Source organism: Antechinus flavipes, chromosome 1 (genome assembly GCF_016432865.1).
Source record: "Antechinus flavipes isolate AdamAnt ecotype Samford, QLD, Australia chromosome 1, AdamAnt_v2, whole genome shotgun sequence".
Classification (NCBI taxonomy): domain Eukaryota; kingdom Metazoa; phylum Chordata; class Mammalia; order Dasyuromorphia; family Dasyuridae; genus Antechinus; species Antechinus flavipes.
Genome location: NC_067398.1, coordinates 331,102,017 through 331,118,302, shown reverse-complemented (window position 1 = coordinate 331,118,302; position 16,286 = coordinate 331,102,017). Strand labels below are relative to the sequence as shown.

The 16,286-nt window shown below is 38.1% G+C and overlaps 1 protein-coding gene across 4 annotated transcripts in view; it reads right to left on the bottom strand.

Moving 5' to 3' along the window:
* PRKCB (protein kinase C beta) overlaps positions 1-16,286 on the bottom strand; it is a 650,080-nt gene that overhangs the window by 78,656 nt on the left and 555,138 nt on the right. For all 4 annotated transcript variants that reach the window (XM_051967368.1, XM_051967358.1, XM_051967376.1 and 1 more), the window contains exon 16: positions 11,988-12,128. In XM_051967368.1, coding sequence (XP_051823328.1) covers positions 11,988-12,128 — 141 coding nt within the window. The remainder of the gene's footprint in view (positions 1-11,987; positions 12,129-16,286) is intronic.

The following is a 16,286-nucleotide window of genomic DNA, read 5'->3' as shown; positions in this document are numbered from 1 at the left end:
CCAGCAAACAATAAAAAACTGACACTCCACAATACTTTATTCAGACCAAGTGCCTTCTTTTAGTCATCATACTCACCTGAAGAGGCTGGTGGTGTACATAGGAAGGTTTAAATAAAAGCTGGTAGTCACAGGGCATTAAAGCTTGGTCTCAGCACAAAGAACACCGAATGTCAGAAATGACATTAAAGTATAGACCACAGGATGTCAGAGCTGAAAAAGGTCTAAATTATTATCTAGTCAAAGCCCTATTTTTTTTTTAAACCAGTGAGGAGACTGAAGAAAGAGAGGAAATTACTTTCCTAAGTTCCCACAAAATTAGTGACAGAGCCAAAGTTAAAACTCAGGTCACCTGACTACCAAACTAATGTCACTTTCACCTTGTTTTGGTAGTTTTGTTTTAGTTTTTTTCCTGAGGTAGTTGGGGTTAAGTGACTTGCCCAGGTCACACAACAAGGAAGTGTTAAGTGTCTGAGGTCACATTTGAACTCAGGTGCTCCTGACTTTAGGGCTGGTTCTCTATCTACTGAGCCACCTAGCTGCCCTGTTATGTTAGTTTTAAACTGATAAATCAATATACTTGAAGAGCTCAAACTTTGGAATATGATTCTCGTAAGAAGAGTATGAACTTAATAACAATTCAAATTTATATAATTCTTTAAGATTTGTGAAATGCCTTAAATTATTTTATTCTCTTTCCTTTTTTGTGAGGGAGAGGAAAATGGGGTTAAGTAACTTGTCCAGGGTCATACACCTAGTAAGCGTTAGATGTCTGAGTCTGGATTTGAACTCAAGTCCTCCTGACTCCAAGGGCACTGCTCTCTCTGTTGTGCTATCTAGCTGCCCCTAAAAATGCTTTATTCTCAGAAAACCCCTGTGAAGTTTATTCCAAATGTATAGATGAGGAAACTTAGTCTAAAAGAAGACAAGAGACCTATCTGATAAAGTTATGAGCCAGGATTTGAACTCAGGTCTTCCTGACCCCAGCTCCAGCATTACTCAGATGCCATCAGGGCCCCAAGCAAAATTATTCATGAAGGTTATTTCCCCACAAAATCCTTTTTCTTTCACTGTTACCCCATACTTGCTTCAGGGACAGCACCTCCTTATCAGCAAACAGCCACCTTCTCTTACAATTTATCTTCCACAGCCTTCAGATCTGAACTGAATCTTTATCACTCTTTCCAGACTAAACCTGATTGCACAGGATCATACAATCTCAAAGGAAGAAATGACCTTAAAGATTATCTAGTCCAACCCTTGGCTAAAGCAGAAATCTCCATACAACACTCACAATGACTAGTCATCTAGGATTCCTTGAAACTCTCCAGTCACAGGGAACTCTATCTGATGAAGCAGGTACCTTCTATGGCTGGACAGCTCTAAATACTAGAGCATTCTAATTTCTACTGAGATTAACTATGTCTTCCTGAAACTTCTATCCATTCATCCAGATCTTCAGACATATGGCCTTCCTCCAAATATCTAAAGATGGTGATCCTTCTCATCCCAAGCCTTCTCTTCTCCAAGATATCTGTCTATCTTTCTCTCTATTTCTATCTATCTTTGTTTCTCTTTATCTACCTATCTTTTCCTTCCTTCTTTCCTTCCTTCCTTCCTTGCTTCCTTCCTTCTTCCTTCCTTCCTTCCTTCCTTCCTTCCTTCCTTCCTTCCTTCCTTCCTTCCTTCCTTCCTTCCTTCCTATCTCTTTCATCTATATTTCTATCTTTTTCCCATCTATCTATATCTTTTTTCTATCTTTCACTTTTTCTTTCTCTTTCTTTCCATGTCTCTTCCTTTCTATCTACTTACTCTTCTTTCTTTTTCTCTTTCTATCTATTTATCTATCTACTGCTTTCTCTTTCTTTTTCCTTTTATTTTTTTCTTTCTATTTTTCTAACTCTCTTTCTTTTTGTCTATCTGCCTACATTTCTTTTTCTTTTCCTTCCTTCCTTCCTTCCTTCTTTCCTTCCTTCCTTCCTCTCTACCTATTCAATCAATTCTCCAATGAAACAACTTTGACCCCTCTCACAAATCCATTCACTCTTCTAGAGGTCTGCAGATTGTCAAAATTTGCTCCCAAAATATAGCTCCTCAATCCAGACATGTTCTCAAATATAGTCTGATCAAAGCGGACTGGAGTTGGTTCTTTTGTCCCTTTTGGCACCAGGTGACTACTTTTGGATACATTCTTTAGGGGTCTCCTTCCTTGGCTGACATCCATTCTCTCCAATTCTCAAGTCACACTTAGGTCTGCTGGAGGAGAAGCACTGACCCTGGTAGCTCCCACGTGGATTCATTACTGTGGATTTGAGAGGGCAATGTATTTTCTGAGCAAAACCTGCAGGCACCAGAAACCTGAACTGATTCAGTTGCACAGATTGCTCTCCCTTGACTGTTACTGAAAGATTTCCCAAGGCAAACCATTAGGAGAGAATCGATAAAGCTCGCTTCCCATTTCAGGGCCTCAGATTGAAAAGGACATTCATCAGGATGCAAGGGCACATTGCATAGAGTGAGAAGTGTCTTCAGAAAACATTTTGGACAGATCTTAGTCCTTCAGATGAAGGATGACTAGCACATAACCCTTTGGATGAAGGCTAGCAAAACCTGAAATCTGAGAAAGAAAGAAACCCAAAGTAGAAGATAAAAGACAGACACCCGTGGAATTTATGTACGAAAAGGGAATCTTTCCAAAGGATTTAAGAATGCTGGACATAGTCAAGAATAACAATGTCTCTCTTATTCCCTCTGTCCACTACAGTTTCTCTATATTGCCATCTTAATGTGATTTTAGTCTAGTTATTTCTGGGCTCCAATTTCTTCCTTATAAAACAAGGGAGTAGGATTAAAGGAGGTCTAATTTTCTTACTGGTCCTTATGTACTATGTTTTATTTTCTGAGGCCCTTTCTACTTTGAACATTTTATATTCTAAAGTCCTTTACAGCTCTAACACTTTATGAGCTTCATCTACCATCATGTTGGAATTTAACTACTAAATTGGTAACATTCAATTCAGTCCAGTCCCTGAGGATTCAGAATTCTGGTCCATATTCTACAAAGGATTTCTCCCTCATTAATTCACCAGTGTTTGCTAAAATTGTACTAATAATATCCCCTTCTTATATTGTAGAATCCTAGAAAGTTCAAACCCCAACTAATTGTTAACAGAGTAATGAATTCACATCTCCTGTTTTCCTAGCCCCAGTGATTAGGACAATTGGGTGGCATAGTGGATAAACTATGAAATTTGGAATTAGGGAGATCTGAATTCTGCTTTGGAACTTCCTAACTAGTTGTGTGATCCTGGGAAGTGACTTAACTTTTTCATCACATTGAAATTCCCATGAGCCAAAACCTTAGCTCATATTTTATGGGGAAAAATGAGATTATGTGCCACATGCTCCCTCTTCTCCTCCTTCTGCATTTCATGTCACTCAGACATCTTCTGCTATTATTTTCTTCACCACTGTCTCAAAAGAAAAGGTGGCCATATTCCTTACTAAGGTCTACTTTTCCACTTGCACAAGTGATCCCATCTCCTCCATCCTGTGTCCTCCAACAGATTGCCCCTTCTCACACCTCTTACAATCATCTCTATTGAGTCCTTCCCCATTGCCTTTAAACATGTTCGTGTCTTATCCATTCTCAAATTATCCTTATTTTATCTTTCTCTCCCTGCTACCTATAATCTTACATCTCTTTTGCTCTGTATCCAAATTCCTACAAAAGATTATCTACTACCTGCCTCCCTTTTCACTCCTCTTACTCATTAACTAACCCTTTACAATCTGGCTTCTGACCTTATTATTCCATTAACCCTGTCTTCTTCAAAGTTGTCAGTGATTTCAATTGCCAAATCCAGTGATCTTTTCTTAGTGATTATTCTTCTTGACCTTTTTGTAGCTTTTGGCACAGTTGATTATTCTCTTCTCTCTAGGTTTTTGGAAGATCACTCTCTCCTGGATTTCTTAGCCACCACATCTTGCCTTCTCAGTCTCTTTAGCTGGATCTTCACCCAGATCATACCTTCTAACTATAAATGTCCTACAGGCTACTACCCTGGACTCTCTTCTCCCTCTATATAGTTTTATTAGTGATCTCATCTGTTCCCATGGATTTAATTACCATCTTCATGCTGATGAATCTCAAATCTACACATCCTTCGCTAATCTCTTCGCTGACATCTGATTCACTTTTCCAATTGTATTTCAGACATCTTGAACTGGATTATAGTAGACATCTTTGAATTTCCCCTCTATGATACAATGATCTGTCCTTCTCACTCTCTCCCACTCCAAAATCTATGCTTTATTCTCAATGCAACCTTAAGTTCTTTCATCTTTTTCTTTAAAGTTTTCTGGAGAGTCACTTTTCTTTCACCAATCTTGATCTTATAGTTGACTGGTTCAGCTTATGTAGTTTACTCTTGATTCCTTTATCTCTTTGTCCTACTATGATTTATGCCTTGCTAACCCTTAAACTTAGATTATCCCTCTCATCTTTCTTCTCCTTTTGTACATGAAGTTGCTGAGCATCTTACAAAAAGCTGCTGGAAAAAGTCACTCTATATTGGTTTTTTCCCTGAAGCTTACAAACAAGCTCAAATTTTAAATTACCCTTAAAAATTTTCATTTGACTCCACCACTCTTTCAAGTTTTTGTCTATCTAATCTCCTTTTCATTATCAAACTCTTAGAAATGAGTCTCTTCCCCTTCCATATGAGTCACGCTTTTCTCAGTCCCTTGTAATCTGATTTGTCAGTCCACCATTTGACTAATAATTGCTTTCTCCAATATTAACAGCAACCTCTTAACTGCTATATCTAACAAACTTCATCAGATTGCATCATTCTTGACCTCTCTTCTTTTAACACTGTAGACAATCTCCCTTTTCGGGACATTCTCTCTTCCTTTGATTTCTGACACTTCTCTTCTGGTTCTAGTTTCCTAAATTACTTCTGGATCATCATCCATCTCTTGCTTCTGACTGGCTATTCATCTTTTTTCTCTTTATATTCTCTATGAAGTATACTTATACTTTATACTCTATCCATTCCCTTGAGCTCAATTATCTCCTCTATGCAAGTGACTCCTAAATCTACATATCCAGAGATTATTTCTCATTCCTCAAATGTCTGCAGCAGCATATCTAAAATGGAACTTATCTTCCTACCTTATCTTTTCTCCAGACCACTTTATTTCCATTGAATCTACCAGGTTTCTAAAGTGATGTCTCACTTTCCCTTAACCCCCATATCTTACTAGTTATCAAGTTTTACTGATTCAATCTCTACAAAATCTCTTGGCATCTATTATCTCTTTTCCATTCATATAGCATTCTTGTTCATAATGTTATCACTCCATATCTGAGCTATCATTTCTTAATTGGTCTCCCTGCTTCCAATCTCTTTTTTCTCCAATATATTGTTGACTCAGGGGCCAAAATATTCTGAAAGAGCACAGACTGAGCCATATTGCTATACTGCTCATTTTTTGGTGCCCTATTTTGTGATATCTGTTTTCTCCTTCTTCTCCTTCTCCTTCTCCTTCTTTTAGCTGAGACAATTGGAGTTAAGTGACTTGCCCCAGGTCACATAGTTAGGAAGTATTAAGTGTCTGAGACCAGATTTGAACTCAGGTCATACTGACTTCAAGGCTAGTGCTCTATCTACTGCACCACCTAGCTGCCTGGTTATCTTTTTTTTTGATACCCTATTGCCACACTCCTTTTAAAAATTCTGAACATGGGATTTTATTGGTATAGTGAACTTCCGGGAGATAGGGGTAGGGAAGTAAAGAGAATTACCTGATGTATATAGGCAAATGCAATGGCTCTGAGTTTATGGTTTCAAGAGGATTTCCCAGAGACACTAAGCAGCTGTCTAAGATTGTTGAGTCGATGTATGTTAAGGCAGGACTTGAATCCAGAATTTCCTGACTCCAATCCCAGCCTTTAATCCACACTACAGAATGCTGTTTCTCAGACTTTTTAGTTTGGCACACAAGGTTTCCCACAATTTGGATTTCATCCACCTTTTCAGTCTCAGTTTATATTTGCCTTAAACACACACACACACACACACACACACACACACACACACACCCAAAAAAGCCAATTTTATATTCTATTTACTCTGGACTATGAGCCGCTCCCCAAACTTGATAACCCATTTCTCATCTCTAAGCATTCCCACAAGTCATTCTTTATGCCTGGATGCATGCTAACACCACCTTTGCTTCTCAGAAACCTTTTTTCCTTTCAAAGCTTAACTCATCCCTCACTTCCTTTATGAAGTTTTCTCCTGCTCCCCTCTCCCTCTGCACCCTGTCTCAGTTGTTAGTGCATTCTCTGGCTTTAATTTTTTCATGTTATTAAGCCATGTTTTCTCTACTGAGTGAGATGTAAACACCTTGAGGGGCAAGAGCCACTTTGTTTTTCTGTCTTTGTATTTTAGAACCTAGCACAGTGCCTAGGTGCCTTGCCACCTCTGAAATTCTGTGTTCTGTGTTTAGCTGTAACATTTTATGTTCTGTGATCCCAAAGAAACTATTATAAGATAGGATTCTAATTTACATTTCTGTCATGTATAGCTTGTTGGTTGTCAAGTTTCTATTCCCTTCTGGGTTCTTCTATCCCATGGAGCTCTGGCATCCTTTGAAGACCCGTTCTGATATCTGTCCAAAGATAGTGTCCTTTTTCTGAGTGTGGTCCTTGTCTCCCTCTCATGCCCATGGATCTCAGGTCCCCCCGAGGGGCTTGCTCAACAATACTACAACTACGCTATATCTCTGCACGATTTCAAACAAAGACCTCTAAGGAGCCATTTGCCTCTGGAATGGATAAGGCTGAAACAACCTTTAGAATCCCTTTTTGAAATTATTTTCCTGAGCATACAATAATAGCATGCTTTATTGCTCTTTGAATATTATCCTGTTATTGTTACTTGATTTTTCTATTACAACACTTGGTTTAATAGCATCCATGAATCAATAAGTCCTGACAGATGAATTTATTCTTTTTAATATCCTTTATGTAACATGCGTCCTTGTGCATACGCTTTGCCATAAGCCGCTGAAAACTGATGGAGTATACCGCAGGTACATAAGAGGGCAAAAGTGGCAGAAGAAAGGCCAGAGGGTACTACCCCAGGGGCAGGTGGGTCTAAATAGGAATTCCAGATCATGGGGGGGTATTTGTGATTTGATTGGTCCCTTAGTGAAGAAATCATCCATCAGGAGCCCCAACTACTCTGTGACTTGTAGGGGGACTGCCTGAAGTAATAAGGGTAAAATAACTTGCTTATATGTGTTAATAGCAAGATACGAAGCCAGCTAGCACTCTGAATGATCTGCCTTGTTGCCTACATGGGAGGGCTTACTTAGGATCAAATAAATATCAGAGCTGCACTGTATTTCAGTCCATAGAATGTAAAATGACAGATCTGAAAGCGTTCCCATATGGGAAATTTATATTAAGGAAGGAAAAGATCATGTGGCTTGCTAGAGGTAGAGGAGAATAAGGGTGATGTTTATGTGGCAGTATCTAGTATAACTACCCGATGTCTTCCTCCAATGGCTTGCAGTGGAATGAAGATGATCTTGCTTTCTCAAAGTTTACATCCCTAGTGTAAAAGCTATCACAAGCCTGCCAAGCTAGAAGGGCTCTGAGTATGGGTCCACTGACAAATTACAAATTTGTGGATCAGCCTTTTCCAGTCAGAGACACTCATCACCAGAACGTTGAATACTAGGTGATGATATTTTGGACCAAAAATCTCATGATGACTGTCTGCTAAGGCTAAAGAGGCTATGATTTGAGTAGTTAGGTGATACACACTAGCCTTGTTTTTTCATGCACACTGTGAAAGAATTGCTTTAGACAATGTCCAAAGTCTCACCTAGATCCAGATCCTATGCTCTTGTGACAAATGACAGAGAGGAATACCTCAGATCTTTATCACATCCTTGAACTATTGCAATAGCTTTTTAATGTTGCCCTATTTCTAGGCTTTTTGCTGTCTACTATATTTTCTAGATGTTATCAGAATAATCTTCATATTGTAAAGGACTAGGTCACTTCCAGAGTAAAAAATCTTAAGAGGCTTCCCATTACCCATAGACTAAACTATATATCAATTTATTAGTATTACATTCAAGGCACTCTAAAATCTGGCCCCGAACTACCCACCCAGATTTATCCCATAGGACTGTGAAGATCAAATAAGACATTTGTAAAGTGTTTCACAAAACTTAAAACTTATGTTAAGTGCTAGCTCTTTTTACTTTTAAGTGATACTGAGATGCTACTGGTACCTTCTCTCAGTTTATTGTCTACTGCAGAATGAGTAAGTCACTGGGGTTGAGTGCCATTTCCAACTTCAATGAGCAAGAGGACATTTCTCTTAAGATCCCTTCTTTGAGGAGACTTCCGAATCTAGGTTGCATCAGCCATTCTGGAATATGGGACCACAACAGCCTTGGCAGCCATCCCACCTTTTTGCACTGAGGGCTGGTTGTGGAGTTGGGTGTCCACTCACTTTGCTCAAGAAGCTTGATATTCTTCTCTCAAATGGAAGCACCCCCATTCTCGTCCCAGGGCTCAAGCTTTCCTCACCTATGAGCTCACTTTCCATACGCAGGCTTCCTGTCAAGCTTTTCCCCAAACAGCTCATAAGTAATTTTAAGTGGATCTTTCAGTGAGGAAATACTTTTCCCACCTTCCTCCAGGTAGCACTTCAGAGAGGACCCAAGGATAGTGCAGCAGAGTGAGCAACTTGACTCTCCTTTAGGGACATGGCTGTCAGAAGCAGTTACATCAGTGCCTCAGAATACTCCATATTTACCCAGTTTAAAAGCATAACAAACAACATGCCCCAGGCATGAGACAAGGGAACTTTTCATGCTGGCACAATGTCACTCGGTCATCCAGGGGTCTTTATCCTACGGCACAAATCTAAATCACCCCACTCCCATCTTCCACATCCTATGATCTAAGTGTGGTTATTATAATGAGTCCCTAGAAATCACCAAGACCCAATGGTACCTATTTATGAATTGTATACCTCACCAGGTAAGAAGCTGTTTCTCCAAAATCTTGGGCTAACAAGTACCAGAGCTGTGATTCAAACCCAGCTCTTCTAATTTTAGATCTGGCACTTTCTGTTGTGAGACCAGTTATCTGAATGTGGAGAGGCAGGAAAGGAGATTAAATATCATTTTAATTGACCAGGGTCCTAATTACATGGTTAGTATTTCAGGGATGATGCCCTGGAAGTATCAAACTGGGAAGGTTTGGAGTAGAGTACCAAACACAGACATCTCCTTTGAAGACCAGTTGAGCTACCAAGTTCAGAGAAACTTCACCCCAGATGATCAAGTTGTCATCTGTGCTGGCATAAGGAACAAACATCCACCCTAAGTAGATTACAGATCTTTGAGAATGTTTTACACAATAATAATTGGTCTGAACTAAGCCCTTTTGCATTTATTAGAGTTGTTAAATCAGTCAGTTAATTAACTTCAACAAGACATTCAATAAAGCTCCTTATGATTTTTTGTACAATGGAGAAATATGGCTTTGATAATAGCATGGTTGGACCTTGAAATGAATGGATCACTCATAGCTTGCATTACACTAAAAATAAATGAAAAGTCCTGCTTTTAGTAAAAATTCAAGTTACAAAAATAGGACTAGGGATATCTGGCTTGAGACCATTATATGGTGGAGAAAATGTTGTGTTTTTCACTTAATCAGAGCTCAATAGGAACTAAAAGGATGGTACAACTGCTAAAATATGAGCAAAATTTTAGTTTGTATTAATGAAAGGTTGGGAAAAGTAGCAGACACATTCTACTTTGCCATGGGCAGAGAACATTTTTTTGGGGGGACACTTTAAAATTGGTGAAAAGTATCAATTCCTTTGGTCCAAGAAACAAGGCAACTAAGCAGTAGAGGTGGGAAGGTGCCAGCTGCTTCCAAAAGTTCTAATAAAGACCTTAGCTGCATTTTCTCATTTAGACTGACTCTTAGACAGTAAAACTTACAGGTAAAGTCCAGGCCCCTAAGCTGGTGTTCTTTAAATTGATCCCCACACTTGGCTGTTAAATGATGGATATTGATAGCAGGGAAAGAAAATGAGCCAGGTGCGCCAGGTTATGGAAGAACTTGAGATATCTGGGGAGCATATTTGGGGATCTGGGGAGAGGTTTTCCATTCGTCTATATTTGTGTGTTCCAATGTGTTTAAAAAAACTCATGGGCACTGAGCTGTATTATAAACTATCTGAGGTCTTAGAGACAAATATCATAGCAAAGTGCTGAGCATGGCTACATCATAAGAACAGTGACTGTTGTGCTTTGAGACTTTCCGGATCCTTCTCTATTTTCTCATGCATTCCCATGTTAGCCATTGAGAAATTCTTGGAGTTTTGAAATTTTGCTATATAAGAAATATTTAAGAGACTTAGGAATGTTTTCCTAGTTACAGTAGATATTTGAAGCATTGTCATATGGAAGAAGAAATAGATATTCTATGTGTCATCAAAGTATACAAGGTTTGAGATTTGAGTTCAATATACAAGAGAATCAGTATCCACCAATTGGAAGCATTCATCCATGTAACAGGTTACTTTTCAAAGTAGTGAGCTTCCTGTCAATAGAGATATTTAAATTACAGTTGTCATGATTACAACCCTACACTGAATGAACTAGTTTACCCTTAGGTTTCCTAAGTTTCTTTGGCATATAATTCCAAGTTAAGGTTTAAATCTCATACCCTAAGATCAAGTTATTTCTATACAATAAAACTACTAATTAAGTCAAATCCCCTTTAAACTAAAAATATTAGGTGAAGTCAAGAGATATAAAGTCTAATACCAGTTTTGCCTCTGACAAACTAGATGACTTTGGACAGATCCTCTGTAGACTTCAGCTGCCTTTTTACTGTAGAATTATAGTGCACTAGGTGAGTTCTAAAATCTCTTCCTTCCAATTTTGAAACTCTATGACGTGTGGCCTCTAAGAACTAACCTTCCTAAGTGGAGCATAAACAAAACCTAATTAACCACAGGGCTAATTGTTCTTCACTGTTGGGTCCTTAGCTATAACAAACCCTCCAAGCACAAGTGGAAAAATTTATAAGTATACAAGAACACACCCACATATGCATCCACACACACACACACACACACACACACACACACACACCTTAAAGAATATATAACTTAAGTTTTTAAATTATAGAAGAAAAATCACCAAGGCCAGTCCCATAGTCAAGACCCTCAAGGGGGCTGACTAACATTCATAAACTATTCCAACTCTGATTTGTCCTGTGTTTCACCTTGGGCAGAAAGTGGATCAGAGAATTACCGTGAATTACTGACTCAGACAGCGGGCATGTTTCCGAATTAAATTTAAATATGGTTGAGATAAACAATGTGACCTTTTCAACACCAGTATGAGGAAAAAGTGACATAATCAAACCAATGGAAAGAACCCAGGTGAAATTAGATTCTTCATCACAGCCCACAAGGACAGCGGGACTATTTGGCTTGATGAAGAACCAACCATTCTCCAAAAATTTTCACCTAAGTCACTCATTATAATTATAACCATAAAATCAAACCACTAGCTCTAATGCATTTCTTATAACTACCAAGGACAGATGGTTCATGTGTGGAGTTAAGAGTTCTAAATCTGTTGGCATTGTGTATTTTGTAGGTATCCATATGTTTTGGTATATAGGTCTGTGTAGACGCATGAAGAAGTACATAAATACATACAGCATGTCTGTATCTCACACAGTGCTAAGAGCACACATACTCTTAAAGAGAAAGATAATATGTCAGAGGAAAAGAAAGAGAAGGAAGGAACAAAGGATAGAAGAGGGAAGGGGGGATGGAAAATAGGGGAAGAGAAGAAAAGAGAGAGAAAAGTGAACAGGGGATGAAGAGAGAGGGAGAGGGGAAAAATGGAAACTGTTGACTTACAGCCTTTGGCTTGTATGGGGGCTGAATCTCCTTGCGTTCAAGTTTCTCCCAGTCAATATACCGGAAAAATGCATGTTCCTTAATATCTCGTTCACCTTCAGGTCCACATCCCAGACGTTTACCTGGGTGCTTGGTCATTAGCTGAAAAAGAAAGAGAAACATTTCATTCAACCCATTTCAGAAATAGAAACACTACGCTGCAACACCGTTTCTCAGTTGAATTAAGGAAAAGAATTAAAGAATTTAAAAGATTTGCCCTCTCCCCATCCATCCTCCATCCAGATGTGCTCTTGCCAACATCTGTCTGCATCTCCTCAGCATCAATGGCTAATGAAACTTTATCTCAGGGAGAAGTCTGTCAAGCTGAAACCTAATCAAATGTAAGCTCCCAGAGGGCAGGAATTGTTTTTCATTTTGTATTTCCAATGCTCAATCAATGACATGGATATTGTAACTTTGGAAAAATTCTCTGGCTTCCTTAATGGAGAGAATTCCTGCTGACAGAGCTTCCTCTACCAATTCAGATCCACACCTGTTTTCCTATTGCCTATGGTAGACAATTTCCTATGGTACAGAGAAGTGATCACACACAATCAGTACATATCAGAGTAGGAACCTCAACCAAGTCTTTCTAATTGCAAGGCAAACTCTAGTTTTGTCACCCTGCTATGCTGCTGAGTGCCTTGGACCTAGAAAGCACTTAATAAATATTGGGCTACTTTGATTTTTATATGTTGGAATACTGAAACACAATCATTTTTTCTAGGAACAAATTCTGTGAACTTCCAGGTGCAGCTTATGAAAATAGCTTTAAATCTTTCATATTACATATCTACAAAATCCATCTAGTTGAGTCTGTTACATAATAAAATCACTGTAGAATGCTGGAATTGGAAGGCTTCTTAGAATTCATCATCTATGAAAAATGGAGGAGAAAGAGCCACTAGATTTGTTTCCTCTCCCCCCACTTTTCATAGATGATTAACTCTAAGATACTTTCCAATTTTATTATCTAATTCCAATTCCTTACCCAAATTTTCATAGATGGGGAGGAGAGCAGATCTAGGGATTTCTCCCTCACCCATTTTTCATATGAGGAAATAGGGGACCAAAAAAAGGGAGTGGTTCAGTCAGAATAGATATGAACCAAGCCTGGCATCTTGTCTCCCAGTCTGGGGCTCTCTCTCCTCCACGAGGCTGCTTCCCTTAAGAAGCTGCCAAAATATTAGAGCAAACACTGGTCACCAGTAATTACTTTTTAAAGCTCATTAAATAGTCAAAACACACATAGCTCTTTTTTTCCTCCTGGATCACACACCAGGCTCAATTCCACTGAGATTTCTCTGGTTTGCTGTTTAAATTACTTAGTTATCAACCTGACATCTTTGTATCTTTGAGCTAGTGCAAAAAAACAAGATGAATAGCAGCTCTGAGACACAAACAAAACAGCCTTCTTTTTTTAAACCAGTCTAAAATGGTGTGAAATTTATTTGATCTCAAGTCTTCAATATATTTAGGGGCAGTTGTGAAATTCAAATGGCATAGTAAAAGGAGCATTAGGCAATGAATGAGAAAATGTAGACTTCAACCCCCTCCTTGTCACTCATTATTTAAATAAATGACCTTTATAAAGCAAGTCAATTTAACCTTTCTGAGCCTCAGTTTCTCCATCTAAAAAGTGGAGCTGAGGCATTACCTACTTCATAGAGTCGCTATGAGGAATGCTCTTAGTAAATCATTAAGCACTATTCAAAATATTACATTAAAATATATAACAATATTTTTCCTATTAAATGTGTGCTGTCAATCTTATTTTATTTATTTTTTTATTAAAGCTTTTTATTTTCAAAACAAATGAATGGGTAATTTTCAACATTCACCCTTGCAAAACCTTGTGTTCCAAACATTTTTACTCCCTCCATTCTCCCCACCCGCTCTTCTAGATAGCCAGTTAATTCAACATATGTGCAATTCTTTTATATATATATATGTATACATATACAATTCTACATACAATTATATTTCTATGATATAATTATATTTTATATATATTTCACACAATATATTTCTACAATTATAATTATACATACAATTATATTTTTATAATACAATACAATTTCTACAATTATATTTCTACTATATATATATTTCTACAATTATTGTGCTGCACAAGAAATATCAAATCAAAAAAGAAAAAATGAGAAAGAAAATAAAATGCAGCAAACAACAAAAAAGTGAAAATGCTATGTTATGATCCACATTCAGTTCCCACAGTCCTCTCTCTGGGTGCAGATGGATTTCTCCATCATAAGACCATTGGAACTGGCCTGAATCATCTCATTGTTGTCAACCTTTTCTTAACAGTGAGTGTTAAACTGTTAAAAAAAATAGTGGTGAGTAAGAAGGCAGTCAAAGGAGATATAAAAGACTAATGAGAAAATAGGAAAAAAGTAAGTAACAGGCATTTATTACCAATTGTATATAAAGCACTGAGTTAGATGCTTAAAGACACAATGGGAGAAGATCTAGTGGTTTCTCCCTCGCCCATTTTTCATATGAGGAAATTTAGACTCAGAAAAAGGGAGTGGCTCAGTCAGAGTAGGTAAGAACCAAGCCTGACATTCTGTCTTCCAGTCTGGGATTCTCTCTCCTATATGAGGCTGCTTCCCTTAAGAAGCCACCAAAATATTGGAGCAAACATTGGTCACCAATAATTACTTTTTAAAGCTTATTAAATAACCAAAACACATATAGCTCCTTTTTCCTCTGGATCATACATTAGGCTCAATTCCACTGAGATTTTTCTGGTTTGTTGTTTAAATTACTAAGTTATCAATCTGACATCATGTATCTTTGAGCTAGAGATCCTGACCTTGAGAGCTTACTAGGAGGTAAAGGACATAAAAATAAATAAGAACTTATTTACAAAGAAAATTTAGGTAGGGGAGAAAGAGCACTGGAAGAAGTGGGAAAGCTTCAGGAACTAGACAGCATCTGGGAAAAAAAATCAATGATGCTCAACAGTGAAGATGATGAAGGAGGTCATTTCAAGCACAGGGAGCAGCTTCTGTGAGTTCAGCAAGGTGGGAGATAAAGAGTATCAAGATCAGTAATGCTTTGATTGAAAAAAAATGTAAATTTGGTAAATGGGGAGATAGCACGTAGGAGTCAGGCTAAGGAGTTTGCAATTTATTCTACAGGAATGGTAAGTCTTGAGGGAGACAGATGATGATCTTAATGATGATGATGATGATGATGATGATGATGATGATGATGATGATGATGATGGTGATGTTGATGGTGATGGTGATGACAATAACAATGAAGAAGACTGTGATAAGAAGGATGATGTGATGAGGTCTTTCTGTCTTAATCATGCTGGAAACACAGTGACCACTCATGGGCTGGATCCCAATGTGGACTGGTACAGAAGTTTTATGCAGCTCTGTTTTTGACCTGGACCATTTTATCTCACCATAGGCTACCTGGAGGCCCTACCACATCTCAGAATTCTGAACTTTATGCATTCCATGAGTCTCAATCAAGTACCATCACATTTGGCTAAAATAGTCATTTTTGAAAGGTGGAGTCAGAGAAGGATTTTCGGGAGGAGGTTGTGCTGCATAAAATACATAGGAGTTCAAGAGGTGGAGAAGTAGAAGGGCATTTCAGGCATAAGGAACAACATGAACTAAGATTCAGAGAGAGATAAAAAATTGGGTTGCCTGGAAGCCAGGAACACACTGAAAGTCTTAAACAAAGGTTAAATAAATTACTTGTTAAGTATACTATATGGGGCTTTTTTTCCCAGGTATAAGTAGACTAGCATCTTCCATCTCTGAAATTCTATGTGGGTGTTTTGTTAAGTATACAGTATGTTCCTACAGATAACAAAAAGTAATATAGTTTGGGTAAAATTGATGGGTCAGAGCTGAGGGTTTGCTCAAAACTGAATATCTAGCTAAGAATGTGGAGCAATAAAACCTCTTATCTGTTGTTCCTTATTTGTTTCCTGCACAAACCCCATCCTGTCTTGCTAAAAGATATCTTGTCTCCTTACCTGTATGAAAAGACATCCTAGCTCTTCCCTTAGCTGTACTTTGTTCTCCCTATGTAGGCTATTAGTCTGCTAGCTAAGCCACAAATTTCAGTATATAAAAACTCTCCCAAACTTCCTCTAATTGCCAGCCTCTCTCACAGTTAGTCCATCAGCTATGACATAAATAAATTATTTTGTGACTATAAAAGAATCTCTTTGAATTCTTTCAAACTATGAACCATGATTCTCACATACTTCAG